This window comes from Rhea pennata, chromosome 12, assembly GCF_028389875.1.
Source record: "Rhea pennata isolate bPtePen1 chromosome 12, bPtePen1.pri, whole genome shotgun sequence".
NCBI lineage: Eukaryota > Metazoa > Chordata > Aves > Rheiformes > Rheidae > Rhea > Rhea pennata.
The window spans coordinates 15,053,693-15,073,177 of NC_084674.1; the positions used below are offsets into that span (position 1 = coordinate 15,053,693).

At 34.8% G+C, this 19,485-nt stretch overlaps 1 protein-coding gene across 1 annotated transcript in view; it reads left to right on the forward strand.

Moving 5' to 3' along the window:
* ERC2 (ELKS/RAB6-interacting/CAST family member 2) overlaps positions 1–19,485 on the forward strand; it is a 368,050-nt gene that overhangs the window by 104,273 nt on the left and 244,292 nt on the right. The window contains exons 5-6 of the mRNA XM_062585913.1: positions 9,324–9,479; positions 14,950–15,117. Coding sequence (XP_062441897.1) covers positions 9,324–9,479; positions 14,950–15,117 — 324 coding nt within the window. The remainder of the gene's footprint in view (positions 1–9,323; positions 9,480–14,949; positions 15,118–19,485) is intronic.

Consider the following 19,485-nt stretch of genomic DNA (forward strand, 5'->3'; position numbering starts at 1 on the left):
AATATAAGAGCCCCCAGTGATTTGGTTAGAGAGAGAAGCTTTTAAATTTTCAGATGTGATAAAAAGAATGATACTACAGGCCTACTTGTTGGACCAGATGACTTCTGTCAGCTACTTATTCAATATGAAATGGAAGTTTCAGATTATTTGATATATGGCATATCTTTAATCTGAATAAATTTACAGATGTATTCTGAATAGTTCTTCTGTCACTGTAATGCTTATAAAGTCCATATTTGCTAACTAATGAGACAGTGTATTCTTCCTATCCTTTTCACAACAGATGATGCAGGTGATTTGTACTAATGCAGTGAGTGGGGAAAAAGAATAGACAAAGTAATGGTAGAACAGAATGTTTTGGGGGCTGTATGTTGTGACTGTGATGGACTGGAAAACATGATCCCCCTCTTCTGCAGGGTCTCAGTAGGTGACACTTTCATTCTGCTATAAGACCTTTTCTCAGGATACTTTTTGTATTAAAAAGCTCTCATTTGTGGAGGTTGCTCTTGGTTTAGTCAGTGTCTTTATTGGTAAAGGTCAAAGCATAAAGATCTCTTGAAGAAATAGTTATTAAATACTTGCTTAAAACTCTATTCTTGGCATGGATAGTCTCTAGCAGTCGCTTGTCCTGAATCTTCCGTTTTTATTGAATGACATTGGAAATATTACAGGAAACTTTGACAATTATGCATGCAATTAAGACCCTGTTTTTCTATTTATAAAGCTCAGAGGATAATAATTGGTTGGTTTAAAGGTTTAAGGGAATTTTAAAGCTAGATGAGTCATTGAGTCAAATATCACTATACATAGATGAGTCAAATATCGCTTTGTGATATTTGTTATATTTTATATATGGGTTTTACCAAATGACAGAGTCCATAATATAATCTTAAGTCAGTCTCTATGAGCATAAGTAGGAGCCTAATGTAGAGTTTAATTATATTTGGCACTGGCATAACTGCTTCTAGAAGGCAGTGTCCATTAGTAGCATCTATAGATTAAAAAACAATGTTGATAATTTGGGAAGTCTTCAGAGAAGAGCCATCAGAATATTTAAAAAGATCAATAAACATGCTTTATGATGAAAGACTTTAGGAGCTCAGTTTTGTGTAATTCAACAAATAGAAAATGAAAGAGCAAAGGGATTATAGTCTGGAGATATGTATGTGACGTATCTTTATGGAAAAGAGAGAACTTTCTAGTCCTGAAAATGAAGATATCACAGGATATAGTGTGTGGAAGCTACAGGTAGAAATTGCAAATGAAAATAAGGAGTGTATTTTTTAACAGCATTAGTGTAATTTTGTGACTTGTGTTATACAGGAAGCCAGACTAGTTTTATCAAAGCTTTTGCTCATCAGGTTGTGTCTATGGATATGCACGATCAAATACCATTTTTTCTTTTGCCTAAATCTATGGCTAGTCAAGAATTAAAAAAAGGTACTACACTGACAGCCATTCCTTCAGTTACAGTCGCACTCATTAATACTTTTTTTGTGCGTTGTTTGCAGATGACATATCACTGATATCTTTAATTATCAAAGTTGATGACTACTATAGTGAAAAAGAGTTTAGAGAAATACATTTCTTATGGTTCCATTCTTTTCAATGAGAAGTACTCCTGAGCACCAGAATCAAGTCAAAATCTTGTTTGTTTTCCTCAGAGAGTTCCTGACTTTTCTTGGATGTTGCTTGAGAGAGAACAGTAGAAAGGAATTGCCTACTGATTTGACATAAAGCTTCTCCTAAGTGTAGTGTATTAATGACCATCCTGAAATATACATAGTATAGCATACAGAATAAGTCTTTAAACTATAAAATGAATGAAAATATTTGTGGTTTACCTTGCTTGCAGAAAGAACCTTCTTTATATATTGATCCAGCTTTGATATTTCAGGTATGGGTTTGGTTCTAGAAGAGCATGTTTGTGTGTTTGCAGTGCAATATACTCTCAATGTTAAGACTGCATGAATCTTAACATTCTTGTGTCTTCAAAAATAAACTGGAATACTCTTTTCACTTCTAATATCTATATTAAATTGACAATGTTAGAAAAGGTACATAATAAGACTAGTTTTATATGCTCTGTTGATAGCATGTGTGTAGTATGTACAAGTTACATTAAATGTGAAATTCAAATACCTGCTGCTGATTGCTTGTTGAATATTCTACAGGCAGAATTTTTCATAGAAATTTGGTGTAATGTATATAGTATTTGAAATTTCATACGAATAACAATTCCTTATTCTTTATTTCATAGACAGACAGGTAAAGTATGTAAATTCTGTATTTTTTACAGATATTTTGGGTTACTATTCCCACTCTTGTGCCGCCTGCTCCCTCTCCTTCCGTCCCGCCAAGTGTTCAGGAAATGTACCACAGGACTTCTGTTGTAATGTGTGGACATATATGATTCATGGATCCTTATTGCTGGAAACTCATTCGCAGAGTCAGTCTAATTTGCATTGTGGAATATTATTTTCTTCAGAAGCATCAAGAAAAATGCAAATTAAGTTTAACATTCCAGAATTGATGGTTTTCTGTTAGGTCTAGGAGAGAAATAGCCCTGATCCCTCTCCTAGAACATCTATGACAGTATTCTAATGAAGGCAATGAGGAAAAGTATTGGCTACAGCTGGAAGGGGGATCGATTGGAAGGTTAGTGCCCTGATCTATAGCACAGATCCTGCTGTATAATCTTATGTCTTTTTAACAGACTGGAACAGTCTTTTAACTGTCTGGAAAAAAAAAAAAAGCACAAATGTAATATTATTGAGGAATTCAGAAGTTCTTCAGTTTAGTTTACTGAAATTCAGTTTATTAGTACTAGTTAATACTAAGCTTCTTCCTTGACGATAGCACAGAAGAATCTTCCTTTTGATTCAACGCAGACCCGCTCAGTTCATTAGAATGTTGCTGATGTAGATAAGTCTTGGAGTTTTGAAGTAGATGTGTGAAGGAATGTGCCTATTCTGTCAAAACTTTCTGTGAAAGCGGGTATTTTCTGGCTTTCTATCTATCCTGTAAGCCAACCCAACTTCCTCCATGACAGTACCTACTGGGAGCTCCAGGCTGCCCATATTATCTTTAAGCTATCTGGTTTTCATCTTCCAGCAATTGACAGGAGAATTTTCAGGTTTCCTGGGCAAGCCAGCAGTTGTCTTTTGTGTTTGCAGAATTTCAATTCTTGTGTTACTCTTAATTCTGCTCCTAAGGAATGGTTCTTTTGTCATCTTGAACAGCCTGTGAAGGGAAAGTGATACCTGGCTTCTCTCCTGTCTTGTCATCAGTGATGTTTCTGATAAATTGTTCCAAAATGGATTTTTGTTTTCAAAATCTTTGTAGTTTTCAGCTTCTGTTCCGTTAAGAAGTTAATAAAAAGCTGACAGTGACTTTTTTTCCTGGAGATAGAAAAATTAGTTCTTACACAGTTGTAATCACAGTATGCAGAGATATGATTAGAAATAAACTTCGCCTTTGAGAGCTTAAACTTGTTGCAAAAAATAAAAAGTACAAAAATGCCTCTAGAAGTAACATGAGACTTTCTATAATGCGTAATATTATTCTGAGAACCTTTCAGAGTGTAACAGGCTAATGTACTATAAATTTTTGCTATCCTCTATTTGCAAAATAAGTAAACTACAAAATAAAAAGCTAGACTCTTAAAGATTTAGCTCAAGAGATTTGATGAGGACTGCTCTCAGCTGAGATGTCAAAACAGGTCATGTAAATACTAACCTGTTTCAGTGCCAGATCATCCTAAATTGCAGTGAAGTTTAAACTTTGCTTTCATCTTCATTAATGGGTATAAAAAAAAAAAAGTCTGAAGAGAAGTCTGATGGAACATGCTGGTTTGACTGTAGTATCTGTGAGAGCTACAGTAATTATTTGTTTATACATGAGCCTGATAAATTTAAAAACTCTTTTTTTTCTTATTACTTTTCTTTCTGTAATTTTCTATTCATGTAATTTCTCAGAATGGTAAGATGTAGTAGGAGCTCTTTCCCTTTCATCTTATTTCATCTGATTTTTTCATTTCAGTCAAACCTTTTCTATTACTTTCTTCTAAAAATAAATAAGTAAATAAGTTTGTAGACAAATATTTTGCAAACAACAGGTAACATCTAAAAATAAATGTCAGTTTTCTGTAATGTGAAAATGTGTTGGTCGTTTAATAGAAAGGAGATTACTTCTTTTTAACTATGAGTCCTCTGATGCCTTCTCTCTACATTATAAGTAATGCTGATTTCGTGGACAAATATTAATAAACGTTTTAGGATTCTGCTATTGGAAATCTTGTGCTGCTAATGTTAGACTAACATTAAACTAAGTAATTTAAATTGCCTATTACCTGCCTGACAAAACACAAACTTGCTAGAAATCTTTCACAATAGTTTTCCTCTGAGAAAGGCCAATTAGTTAAAATAATCTATTTCTGAATCTGAAGATCTTAGTGGAGCTTTTGCAGAAGGACAATAAGTTTCCAGCAAAACTCAATATACCAGGCAGATTTCAAGGTCTGGTGGCTACTCTTCCCACTCTGCCCATCCTTCTCCCTTGCTTGCTCTTTTGGTCAGCTCTTTTTTTAAAGAATTTTTTTTGGTAGGAATACTCTCTCCTTCTACTTATCCTTCAGGACAGGAAAATAAGGACTGCTGATTAAGGTTATCATCAGCATTTTCAAGAGTAATTTCCTTCCAGATTGTAAACAGCTAATCTAGTAAAAGGTAGAGAACAATAAGTTTTATATTGCCAGAATCCTTTTTATCTTTTTGATTTTGTTCCACACTCCCTTTCTCCTTGGAGCACCTTTTATAAAAAGGTAATAAATTTATATAAAATATTATCAAATTTATAAAATAAATTTATTTGGAATCCTGTAAAATGTAGGAAGAGAGAAGAGTTTTGGTCATCATCTTCAAAGTGTGTTTGTTGTCATCCTCTGCTTTTTCTTCATTTACAAATCTCATCATTTTATCACAGAAGGCAATTGTTTTGGTCAGGCATAATTTTTGACGTCGGTAACTCCCGCTGACTGTTCCCTATCACCTTCTCCTTCATTTGCCCAGAGAAGTTTTCCACGAAGACTTCCTCCATCATTTTCTCAAGGACTGAAGTGAGGTTGATCAGCCATAAGCTCCCTGGTTTGTTATTCTGACCTTTTTTAGAAGATGAGTGCAACACTTGCCTTCGTCTTGAGGTTGAGGACTCTCCCCCAATTTCCACAAGTTTTCAAACATGGTAGAGTGGTCTTGCAAGGATGTGAGCCTGTTCTCTCAAGACCCTTGAATGCAGCATCTCTTGTCCCATGGATTTGTATGGGTCGAGCTCCTGCAAGTAATTGTGGACTTAGTCCTCACCCGCTGCTGGTAGTTTTCCTCCCTGAACCCCTTCATTAAGTGCAGAGGCCTGGGAGACCTTGTCAGTGGAGGCTCAGGCAAATAGTTGTTTCCTGTGCAATTTGGACTAAGTTTTTGGACTTTAACTCAATTATTCTGAATTTACAAAGATACTATAGATGTATTATTTCTATGCAGACTTTTTAATTAGGTCAAGCTGTGGTAGGGGTGCTAGGGTTTATAAAGTAAACTATTATGTGGCAGCTCATTTTCTAGACAACAAATTGCCTCTGTATCCTAAATGCTTCCATTGCTGGAAATACATAGGAAAGCGATTTGTGGTTCGCTGAGTGTATACATTTGATTTTATTTTTCAGAGCAAGTATGAAGTTCTAAAGATAATTTTGGTGTCACTCACTATGCACAGGTAGATTCCTGTCATCCAACTCACGTAATTTGAGTCGCTGTTTTTGGCTCACTAACAGCAGATTAGATATAGGCAAATAAGTTCTTATTTACTTTACAAAAGAACCATATTATTTACAGCAAATACCATTCTTTGAGATGGGTTGTCTGTATGCATCGCACAGCCCAACTCCTGCCTTGCTGTTAGATGATAGAATTATTTCTGAAGTCTATAATGGCAAAGTAATAGGACTGGCTGAGAATAAGTGTGCTTTATTTCCTTAGTTGAGGGCATGAGCATATTCAGAATATAGGTACTCTGACTGAAAGAATTTATATATACTCCAATATGTTAGGTGAAAGAACATCAACTTAGTAGGAAAACTTTTGAAGGACTAGGATTACAGGAACTTCAGTAATGTTATCTTTTTTTTTCTCAGTAGAATTTCTCCAGGAGTGACAGGTGTAAGGGAAAAAAGCCTTTAATAATAAAAATTAATAACATCTGTAAGTAAATGTTGTGCAGCATGATGGGAAATACTGTTAATGGGGCCAAAAATTGCAAATCTTTTTGGAAAAAAACTGTTGTCTTATTTTACGTGTCTTTGAGGATAAAAAGTATGTAAAAAGAGTTCTGTCTCTAAGCTATATGCTAAATTTCAAACACATTTGTGTGATCTCTACATTCAGTTGGGAAGCACTGGTGTTAGCTTCTTCATGGTTAATACAGCCCTATGTACTTGGGCTACAAATTTTGTGGCCTACAAATTGCTGTGCTAAAAGCAAATGTGGTGACTGCGGGGAACGCCCGTGTCCCTCCCGCCGTCTCCGAAGGTGCAGCCGGCGCTTCCTCTTTGTCTGATTTAGTTCCTTTGGTTGGCACAGCGCGGAGACAGTCAGTGGCCCCGCAGTTAACTGTCAAAACTGCTGTCTCCGCTGAAGAGCCTGCTGATGCTTTTGCTAGCAGGGTCTTGTGAGCATGTGCAAAATGAAATGATTCCAACAGTTTTATTCCTTCTCCACAGAGGTACTTTCTGTTTTTTCTGGCTAATAAAATAGTAATACGTTAATGTCTTGCCTTAACAGTGAAACATTTACTTCAAGACTTATTTTTCTTATTTTACTATTCATATTCTTAAGGTATTCTTTTTAGTTGCTTAAAAATTACTTTTATTCTATTTTTTTTAACTTCTATATACATAAATTCTTTTGACAAATGTATTTCCTGAGTTTTCTATCTTTATAAAATTCTGTCTGTTTTCATACACTGCTGAAATCTGTTAAGCGAGTTTTCACAATACTAGTAAATATGATTGCTTAGTAGAAGAGGTCAAGAGCTTATAAATTGCTTTTTTTCAGAAAGTTGTTTTAGCAGAACCAGTCATCTTCCCTTCATCACACTTCTAAAAATCTGTAATACCTGTAAGTAGCAATGGCTATCTATTAAATGTAATACTTCTGTATAGTTCTTAGGAGTGCTGATCTCCTTCAGAATTTGCTTTCTGAACGGGGTCTTCTGGTTTGGAAGTTTTGGATAGAGAGAGACTGGAGGGTACTATGCATTACTGTATTCCATTCCATGCTAGCTGACTTCAGCTGGTGCAGGCATACATGTGTTTTTCAAATCAGTGTAAAGAAAAACATTGCTATGTGCAATACCTGCAAATGGTTATTTAGCAAATAATCTTCCAGAACTGATTTTAGTTATGTATTTCACTCTTCTACCTATTTTCTACCCATCTATAAGCCAGGATGTCAGGCTATGAATAATTTAATTTGTTTATGAATAGCTATTATAGTGCAAACCAAACAAACTACTTGAGTTAAAATCTTTTCTATTCAAAAACCTATGTTAATTTCTGCTGATATAAAATGATAATAACAAAAGATTTCTCTCATTCTAAGACTTATTACTGGCTATAAGGATAAAAGTTAAAATGCTACAGAAATGATACAGTACCTTGTTTAAATGATATTAAGTTTCATCTTTACATAGCTTTGGTTCCTCATGGATTTTTAAGAGTGGTTGCTAAATCTCAAAAGGTTCTAACTTTCATTTTGAATTAGTACTAAAAGTTCAGATGCTTTTTGGAACTTAGTCCAAAATATCTTTCTTCTTAAATTTGGCTTCTTACACACACACACACTCTCTCTCTCTCACACACACACACACACACACACACTCACACACACAGGTATATATCTCTGAAGTTTTAAGTCTTAGCTTATTTGAAGGGCTTGGGAAAAGTTTATTGTAAACTCTCACATCATAACTGGTGAACAAGGAGACTGAAGTGGTCATGTGGATTTTTTTTTTCTTTTTCTATGAAATTGCTAGATTGGCTTAGCTGTATTATGAAAGAAGGTGCTGCAAGAGGTCAGGTTTTGCTTCTAGGCAGCCTAGAGATAGCACTAGTATTCTCTTAGAGCTCAGGAAAAGAAAACTAATTTCCAAAAAAGACACACAAAAAAAGTCATAGTTAACTAGAGAAACCTAAGCTTAGCCTGTCCTGTTTAAAGGATCAATTCAATTTGTGTTTTTCCTGGGTTTGTTTTCTAGGGTAATATCCTGATCTTGCTGAATCAGTGGAACAAGAACTTCACCCTGATCTGTAATTTTTGATAGATGGCTGCTACTTCATTTTCTTCACATTCTTAAAATGATTGTCTCATTGGCTGAATCATGGTATCAATTTCTTAGTAAATGTTTGCAAATAATGCCATAAACAGATATTCTAATAAGTCATTTTGCAATACTCTTTTAAATAGAAAAGTGTATGAGAAGAGCATAATCACTCATATTTCCTCTTTCTGACTCTTACTGAAGAGATACATTCAGTTTCCAAGCAAGAACAAATATCACTAGATGTTGTCGGTGCTGTGCTGACACACATGGCAGCTATTATCAGCAATGTAGAAATTTTTAGTGGCTGAATTAACTTCGTTACATGTTGTTTATTTTGGGACTCGTAATAAAAAGTGCTAAATCCTGTCTTAGTGATGTGTCTGAATTAGTGGAGGAAAAATGAGGAGATAGCCTTTCTTCCACCTAACAGCAGACAGAAGTATAATCTTGGAAGCGATTGAGAACATGAAAAAAGCCTCAGCTCTGAGTGGCATGGCAAAGTGGCATGTCCTTCTGCAGTGTTGACAGACTAGTTCTGTAGGCTAAACTTAGCCTTTACTCTTAAGAATTTGGGAGAATAGTCAGGCCTAGGTGGTTAGGAAAGCAAACAAGGTATGTTTGCTTTATATGTGGGAGATAGGGTATCTTCCATTCTCTCTTCATTCCTAACTGTGTAGGTGTGAAGGAGGCCGTTTCGACCACAGTGTATTCTGTCTGGATGATGCAACAGAAAATAGCATTGCGCTTTTTTTTTTCTTAGTAGCGAGGGAGGTCTGAATTCTGCATTTCTTTAAGAAATTGTTAATTGAATTTAGGTTTATGATGGTGTTTGGGCAATCTGGAGTTGTTTTTGCTATCAGTATTATTGATGTTTCTGCAAATACAGAAATACTTTTGTTGTGCTTTAAAGTACAACTTTCATATGATTTTCAATTCTTTTTTTTTTAATTTAGGATACAAAAATAGCTTCACTTGAACGCAATATAAGAGATCTGGAAGATGAGATACAGATGTTAAAGACCAATGGGGTTCTGAATACAGAGGACCGAGAAGAAGAAATCAAACAAATAGAGGTTTACAAGAGTCACTCAAAGTTCATGAAAAATAAGGTACAGTCTACTAATAAAACAACTTAATGGTATTTGAATAATGTGAATAAAAGTTTTAACTACACCCTTTTCAACAAAAGCAACTCTCTGCATGCCTTCTTTTGGTAAATCTGCAGTACATGATACTGAATAGCTATGGAAGAATAATATATTTTGGATAAGTAAAAATGCATTTATGTATTGATTGAGGAGAGATGAGGAAGAGGCTATCCTACCACTACTTCTGCAGAAGCAAGTAAAATCCTGAGGCTTTATATTGTATTTTATGCATAGTGTTTTAATGTTTCTCTTTTAGTATTTTATTATGCACTTTAGTTCTTATGCTGGCTTTACGAACTGGTTCATAATTTTGACTTGCACTGTTTTTGCGCAATTCTATAATAGCCTTGCAACAAGGACTGTTGTGCCGCAGATGATACCAAACTGTAGTTTTCCAGTATTTTTAGGACTTACAGGCTGAAAAATTGGTTCTTATACAGTTTCTTTCACATAAGGATCTCTAATTGTACAAAGATAATACTTACCTCTAGTTTATGTGTATGGTAGCTGAGCTGATCACAAGGAGATAGTATGTGTGTAGTAACATAACACATTTCCTTGATATCAAGCTCACTAAACAGAATTACTGCTTCATTATTTTAAAATATCTCAGAAGTAAAGCTTAATGCCTAAGCTGTGGTCCTAGCTGGATTTTTCAACTCCTTTACAAATTGCTTAGCTGCCCACTTGGTAAACATGAACACTCCAGCTGCTCTTTTTGTCAGTTCTAATATATTTTTTTCCTGATATTTGTGTAGTTGTCTTAAAATTTAATGAATATAGATAATGTTACAGTTTATCATTGGCTATTACCACCCTTCCATCTTGAGTGTTGTTTATGAAGCTTTAGTGTGCATGTGGAAAAAATCAATCTTTATAAAATCTTCAACAAACATATTTTTATGTTCAAAAGAAGTAATTTAAAGCTCTTAAGTGGCATTATCATTAGGAATGATCGTTATTTTACCCATTTAAATGTGGTTGATTTTGAGACTATTCAGTTGTAGTAATTTACAGCGAAACTCCTAAAACATCTCTGCAAATCTGTTGAAATAAAAATTACGTACAAAGCCTAGTATTTTGTTAGCAACCTTCTAATAATTTTGGGAGGAAGAGCTCCAGTATGTTTCTGTGACATAGAAGGCAGATGAATGAGAAGACTAAACATGCCATTGTTTCATTTGTCACAGTCTTCTGATCTTTGATAAATGTCACATTCTGATGGAACTTTTTCTTTCACCAGTCCTTTCCTTCCTCTTAAAATTGAAATTTGCAGCAGAAGATACTTTTCTTACTATTCAACTCAGAGCCTTTCAAGGTAGAAAAATATTTATGTAGCTGTCAGCAAACAGATCTTATTTTACTTGATCTTTTGAACCTGAGATTGTTGATAAATTCTCATAAAGAAAAGTCTTGATTGATGGCAAACAGTAGAACAAAGCTCTTCTCACAGTTATCAGTCTTAGGTGATATAGTGCTCTTAATATTACACATTTTTTATTGAATTATAACTTATTTTAAATGTTCTTAAATAAATGGGAAGGTGTTAAATAGAAACCAATAGTCAATATTATTTATTAAACATGGATGACGTAGAATGCTATGATCTGTTCCTCTTAATTGTTTTTTAATAATATTCACTCCTTCCAAGTATAAAAGCTTTAAATCTGAATTAATGCAAAAAGGAAAATTACAGCAATGAGAAAGAAAGAAAAAGTGCTTAATGTTTGGCTTTCCCACATGGGGACAGCTATCCTTGCTGTATGTTTGAAGGGAAAAAAGGTTGTCATCACTTGTGCAATACAGCAATTGTCAAAACAAGTCTTAAAGTTTTCATGATTATGGGATATAGAGCTTCAAATGTCTTTATTAAGCACCTGAGGAAAGCATACGGGATCATGAGCCTTTCTAAAATAACTTCTGCTTTGCAAAACTGCTAGGGTTCTTTCTTTGCCTGGGTACTTTGCCTAGGAATCAGGTACTGAAAAAGGACACATGCATTTTTCAGTTGCAGGTTTGCCCTCTAGAATTCAAGCAGCTCTTTTGTTTTAGAGCTCCTGCACTATCTACAGTAATGAGTGTGAAAATCCAGTGATAGTTCAGTACAACCTCAGCAAATAAGAGTTCAGATGATGTTCAAGAATTGATTAGTCTTAAGTGAACTGTAGCAAGGCTCTCTGTAATTATTGTTTATCTGGAAGAAATTTTCACGCTCTCTGTAGAAAGAGTGAAAGTTCTACGTGACCCTCTGCAGTAAACACACAGGATAAGAACTATGGCATTTTTTTGCGGATGGGTCTGGAAATGTGATAAGCATTACAGACCTTGACCAATATTGACAGCGGAATCCGCAGATAGACTGTAGATTCTGAAGTACAGGTTAAGATAGGAGATGTCTAGAGCTTTGTTTCATTGCAACCACTTAACTTTTCACTTGCTTTGCCCTTCACTTAATTCCTTCACTTCAGTAAGCAGTTATCACTTACTGTGTGAGACTAGATCCTTAGCATGTGTAAAACATAGCTTTTTCAATTGAATTATTGACTTAAATAGCCTATTATTCTTAACTTACACAGTCATCAAGGAAGGAGCTTTTTTTTCCTTTCTTTCTTTTTTTTTTTTTTATGATTATTTTCCCCTGCTTTTCTGGTTACCATATGTAATGTCATGTAAGATTTTGATGTTAAAAAAAATAAGAAAAAAGAAATGTGCTTTCTGGAAATACTAGTATCTGAGGAACTGAAAGTTATGGAAGTGACAGAGAATGATAAACTGAGAAGGAAAACAAAGAAATTGGTTTTCAGCAAAGAAGGTAAAGCTAGATCATATCGGGATATGTTGAAAAGGGGGTGACAGACAAATTACGCATATGAAATATGTGAGATAATGAGAACATTGCGCTCAGAGGACAAACGTAAAGTCTCTTGGATACTGCAGCATTTATATCCGCGTTTTGTGGGTTATCTTCATTGTAGTCTTTACAAAGTACAAGACAGTTGTGTCCTTGGCTTTATATTCTTTCGTGCTGAGATCAGGAGATCTCACTGAATCATTACTCTTGGCCTTCCACACCATTTAAGATTTAACAAATGGAAAATATATGCACATCTACTACAACACAGAAAATTATTGCAGGAAGTATTTAATTTTTTACATACAGTATTAGTGTATGCAGAACTTTTAACAAGCAAATATACCCAGGTATGAAAATTTATTTAAAAAAATGTGTGACTTATTGTTATGCTTTGAGTATTTTCGATTATTTTTTTTAATTGAAGTTTCAATACATTTTCACCATTATAATTTATTTTAATAAAAAGCCAGCCAAAACCATGGTTATTCAACAGATATTTCTTTTCTTTTTTTTTGCTTACTCTGAGAACTGTAACACATGTTACAGTTAAACTCCTGGCAATTTATGGATCTAATAGCCAGAACATTATCCTGATGGACAGAATCTGTTTCTAAAAAAACATACCTGTAATGAAAATGGAGCTATTTTTTTTGGCTGATTATTTCTGAGTGTGGATTGTGTCATAGGAAAAAACAAGAAGAGTTTGAAGGAAAGATTAGGTGTCTGAGATGTTCACATGGGTCTTGTATAAAACGTGATGCAGTTCAGATTGTCTTTGGATTTACTTTTTGTCTTTACATCTTGTAGACAGATTTTCCCATTGTTCATTTTGTATACATTCTAGTCTTAGTTTCCGTACTTGCTTACATGTTCTGGCAAGGGATGGAAGATGATTTGCTTTCAAGAGAAAGTTTTCTCTAGCAGTTTCTTTACTGCACTTTTATATTTTCCTGTCATCTGTTTTTTTCATATGGTCCTTCTTTATTTTTATATTTTCAGACTATGAAAGTGATTGCTTTTAGAGCCTGTGTAGGTTCTGATTCTATACAGTAGCTTGGGGTGCCTTGCCAAGTACCTTAACCAGCTAGGTAAATATAATGAGATTTATAGAGAGAAACAATATTGAGGTGTGCATATGGACTCCAGTTTTTGGATTATTTGGATTTAATTTGTAAGAAATGCTTGCAATGTAGAACAGAATAGAAATAGTTTAATCAACAGTAAATATTTCCAATAACTTTTCCATCCAGTATTGTATTTGTGAAATGTGATTTAAAATGTTTGTGGATCTTTAGGATGTGGTTAGGTAGGATCAACCTGTTTCCCCGCCCCTGGGGGATTTTAAAATACCCCTACGTTCAGGTCTCCTTGATTTCTTGTATCCCAAATCAGTGTTAGGATGCAACTGAAGTGACAGAATGGGAAGAGCTCTTCCAGCATTTCTCTGGTGCCTGATCATTGCAAAATTGAAACTTGAATTTTAAACAAAAAAGTCTGGGCATTTCAATGATCAATAAAGCCTTGCAAATGTAAACTAAATGTGGTTTCTCTGGATCTGCAGATGTATTGAGACATTTTATTTCAAATAAGCCTCATGATAAAGCCGAACTCATCTGATGAGCAGTGTTATTTCACAGAACTTTTAAAAGAATGCTTATAGATCAGCTAGTTCGCCATCCTTTAGCATGATTTTGTGTATTCTCCAGTGCTGTTCAGTTTCAAATATTCTAAATCCACCTCACTTTTGTATGCCGAAGGCTCTTGCATTCTGTGGCTACCCCTCCCGCTTAACATAGTGGAAAGGAAAGAATAATCACAATTCCATGACATTTACTGATGAACCTTAAATTCAGAAGCTCCTTTTCAGAGAGTGAGTTTCTGCTATTTCCCTTAGGATACTTCTTTATTATCTTACAGACCTTTCACTCTGTGGAATTTGTTTTTTGTAACATTTTCCTCAGACTTCTCTTAAATAAATCTCTTTGGCTTGGTTTTCCTAATACCTGAGAATTTCATATGAACTGCTAGAGAAGAAAAAAGGAGACAGGATGGAGGGCAGCAACAAATTTGCAGGAAGAGTATGGTTAAAGCTTCACTGCTCTGTTTTCTTCTCCTTATTAAGATGCCTGCTTTTCCTTATCAGTCTCCTAAAAACTTATAACTTAAGTCACAAGAATTGTACTGTTGGAAGAAGTGGATTATTGTGTTGAATTTATACATGTATGAGAACTTTTCCTGTGTATATCTTCTGTCCTGCCCACTTGTTCTATTCTGGGTAAATTCTACTCAACTGAACTGGGTTCTATGGTGAATTTATAGGCTAAATCATCAGCTCTAGGCTTTAAGAGCTTGCTTTTAGTTTCTGGAAGAGCAGGAGCAATCATTTTTAAAGCAGGGCATTTTAAATCTCATGAAACTCAATGGAAGTTGAGTTAAAACTCAATCTTAATTTGCCTCCAGACTTTACAAAAGGCACCTTAGTTGCATTCTATTATGGTCATTCTCACCACTGAAATCTCAAGTGTAACTATGAATTGGAAATGAAATTAATGACCTAACCTTTTTTTGCCATTACAGATTGACCAACTGAAACAAGAACTCTCTAAGAAAGAATCAGAACTTCTTGCCTTACAGACTAAGCTTGAAACCCTTAGCAATCAGAATTCAGATTGCAAGCAACACATTGAAGTGCTTAAAGAGTCACTTACTGCCAAAGAACAGAGAGCTGCCATACTTCAGACAGAGGTATGGTATCTTCTAATCATAAAAGGCAATATACATATTCAGTTAAATAGTGTGCATCAAGGTGGTGTATTTGTTACAAATCTGTGTAGAAACAAATGTGTTAAAGAATAATTGAATAGTTTAAAACTCTAAATGCCATATATATATATAGTACACCATACGTCTTTTTTTTTCTTAAGCATCTACTACAGAATTTTAAGAAAATGTTTAGGTGCCTGTTTCTCCTTGGCCCAAATGGGAGTTGGGGAAGCTGGACCCTAATGACTTACTTGATTATTGTGATAATTGATCACAACTGGCCCAAAGGATTATGTAATTGGGGTCAAAAGGGTAATCCACCTCCTAAGTGTGTGCATCTATTGTGGAAATTTTTATTGCTCTAGCTGTCCTTATTTCCTGTTCATATATTTCATTCCTTGTTTTTTCATCTAGTTTTCTTTTTGTTTGCTCAGGCTTAATGCTTCTCTTTTACTGCATATTTCTATTCTGAAGTGTGAAAAGTATTTTGAAAGGCTCTGTTTGAATGGCACAGGATACCAATCTATGTTGTTTCTAGAGCAACTGACATCTCTTCTAAAATACGAGTAATTTCATAGCCTTTAAAGTAGGTCAGTGCATTAGAGTTTTATGTATGTACCTACAAAGTCAGATCTTGAAAATACGGATGATGGGGAATATCTGGTTGAGATGGTTGTCACATATGATGAAATATATAAATTCAATATATTCAATGTTAAAGATGTTTTCCAATAGTTAATCTTCTGTGGTTTTAATAACTTTAATGTGAAGCACACAACACTGATTACATTGATTCCTATTACAACTTTTTCGTTTTATATTTTTAATGTGTATGCCTTTTTTCAAGAAATGAAATATCTGTGAAAATCAGTTATAGTACTGATATAGTGCACATAGTTTATATTCAGTGAATTATATAGTTAAGGTATATGGGAATCTTACAGTGTTCTTCAGATTTCTGGCTAACAAAACTCTAGGGGAAAAAACAGAGTTAGCTTAAGCTCATCATTCTCATAGAAGCAAAAACAATATTTCTAAGATTCTGAATATCCCTCTGTGCCACATGTCTAATCCTTTTGTACGTTAAGAAGATACAGATGAAATCTTGGGATTTCCAATTTCTGTCTAGTAGGCTGATTGGCCAGCCAGCATATATATATACAATTCAAAAATTGTAATAAAGACAAGGCTAAAGCACCCAACAACTTTGGCAGATCCTAGTCTAGCAGTCTAGCTCTTGAGTAATAAAGATTACCTATTCTAAATCTTTGGCTGTGCATGTCTGTTTTGCAGTTTATATTACCTGTCATGCTGCTGAGGATAGTGATGAATTCCAGTGGCTCTCCAATAATTTGATTTCCTAATCTTTTTTGAGCCTAGTACATATTCAAGGCAGTACAATATTTATTGCTGGCAGGTGGACAGTGGTAAAAAGAGCTGACTGCTTCTTCTGAATCTGCAGTGCTCTTGATGATGGGCTGCTGGGATTGTGCAGTTGTGATGGAAAACCAGGTGGTCTCTGACAGGTATTCAATTCCTCGTACCCAATTCCTACAAAACAATGGAATTAAGCTTGAACTGTTTACGTGAGAATTTAACTTAAAATTAGCTGTAATTGTCTATTGGTGTGCAGGAGACAATTGGTTGTGTTGCATCTACTTATTGTTAACCTCTTCGGGAAACCAAATGAAAGATTAATGTGAGAATAATCAGATAATTGGCTTGAATTTCTATAAGAACAGTAAATGAAGTCATTTAGTTTTGCCTAATACCATATTTGTGATAAAAGTGATTGTGATATTTTGTGCCAATAGTATGTGAGTCTTCCAGCTTATAATGCAAAAATACCAGCAACCCCAAAACCAACCAACTAAAAAACCCAGGAATGATATAGGTATAGGATTAGTGGAAGATGTGTACAGTGTAGTTTCTACTCAGTGGAAGGTATTACCTCCTGATTTTTATTTATTTTAATTAAATCTTTATTTCTATATAATTCAAATCATTATCATAACAAGCCTTTATTTAAGAATGAGGTAAGTCTATAGGCTGGGTGGGTGTTGCAGATATAAGAGACTTTAAAACAAAAAGCAAACACAACACCTCACAAATATCCTCATGGTATTTGGTCTCAATTCGTTGTTTAACCTACTCAGGTATCCAGTTTAAAGTAGTTACCTCAGCTGCTTCCATAGGCAAAGAGAAGGCACTCTCAGTACCTCAGTATTCTCATTGATCTGATCTATTTTAGACACCTTACAATAAATCACACCCTGAAAGTCTCAGTCTTGCATTTGATTGCGGAACAGCTTGGACAGCTAAATTAAATTTGACTTGCACTTTAGACAAGTAAAATTAAGTGGAATGAACTCCCTCCATCATAAAATATTTACAGACAGAATGGCAAAGGGGGCTGAGATGAATATAATAAAAGAATGTAAATAGATTTATGTGTGTATGTGGAGGGATATTACAAAAGACATTTTGGAAAGGTGACGAGGCAAAAGTTACACATAACTAGCTACATACATACAAAAATACTTCACATGGCGTAGGGGAAGTTGAAAGAGAGAGGGAATATGGTAAAATCTTTTGATTAGGAAAATTCTCAGCTTTAATTTAATGCCCGTTTTTTCCACAGACTTCTGTCTTAATTACTTGTCTGTAAAGCACAGGAAAAATTTCCTACTTTTCAAGAGAGCACTCTTAAAGGATTAATGTGTTAATGGTTTGGTAAGAAGCCAATATGATTATTGTTTGTGATTGTAACACAGTAATTATTACTCTGAGAAGTTTTGAAACAGTGTATGTTCAGTAATAAAGTTTTTTATAGTCTCATGGTAGAGAGGGTAGTTAATTATGGAAACAATAGTAAGGGAAATGGATGATTCAAAACCTTAGAAGTCTTCAAATCAAAACTTGCATTTCTGTTAGATTTACTTTAAATAAATGCAAGTTTTTGAGCTTTGTGCAGAAATAACTAGATGAAAATTTCTGGTATAGGTTATACAGTGTGGACTGTCTTTTTTTATACTTAAGACGAAGAGAGTTCATCCTCTGTGAACTGAAGAAAGAGAAAGAAACTGTTGGGATCTACCAAAACCAAATTTGAACTAGTCATATGAAGGAATGAGGAGCTCCTTAAAAATATTGAGCTATCTAGTCTTGTTTGCTGGGATTCTTGCCTTCAGCCATTCATAAGAAATACTCTAATATAACCAGCGATAGGATTTGTCATAAATAGTTGTATAACTATGCAAGAATATTTACTTTCTCTAACGCTCATGAAAAAGAGTGACAGATCTCTGTGTCCAAGCAATTTCACAGACTATAAATTAAAGATTCTTCAAGGCTGACATGCATGAACTAATGATGCCATATTGTTATTACATAATTTTAAGACCCTCAGGGTTTTGCCACACTCCTTATTGCTCTGCTGAATGCTAGGGAGCTTTCCTGGTTAAAAATGGTTGCCAGAAGTGTCTCCTCTTCAGAGACTATTGCATTACAACTTCCAGACTGGTTGTGCATCTTACAGAGAGATATCCTGTTAAACTTTGGGCATTCTGGAGAAATGTACTGAGGGTGCTGAGCATCTCAAGAGCTGGGCAGCAGCCAGAATTTGTAGAACCCTGCATCTCTTCCTGTAGGCAGAATTTCTTGTTGCTTATAAACATTTAGACAAAACCAAAAATAACACACTCTTCATAAAAGCTTCAAGATGACAATATATTAAAGTTAGTTATTAATCCTGTAACAAACCCTGTATTGCTCGTGGGATACAATAACTTTGAGGGCTCTTAGAGCGATCTTGTTCCTAGTGTTAGTCAGATGGGAAGAATCAAACCCTCGAAGTGTCTTAGAGTAAAACTTCCGCAGACTCCCGTTATAACCACTGTCAGTTTTATGTGGAATCTTTTTGGTAACCTTTTCACAAATATTAACTGCATATAACTCAACAGTGTCTTTTTTTTCCAGTATTCATAGATATTCTGTATCTCAAAAGGACCTTTTACATTTCCTTTTAATCTTTATTTTGGAGAGACTAAGTTTGTCTGGGTATGATTCCAAGTATGAAAGGAGGTCCTGTATGCTTTGGTTCTGTTGTATATTTTGAGCTGTGTAAAAGAAAAAAACCGAAAAGCTCCTGCAAAAAATACAATCCTTGCACTGAGAGAGACTTGGTAGAGGAGAGGAGCTTTTTATAAACTAAAAATAAGACCTATCTTCGTGAAGACCTGAAAATGAAAATATTTACGTGGTGATGAGGCATGTGGCCTGCCAGTGCAGAAGGATAAGGAGTAAAAATACTCCTTTACTGGCTGAACTCTGAGGCTTGGGTTTGAAGCT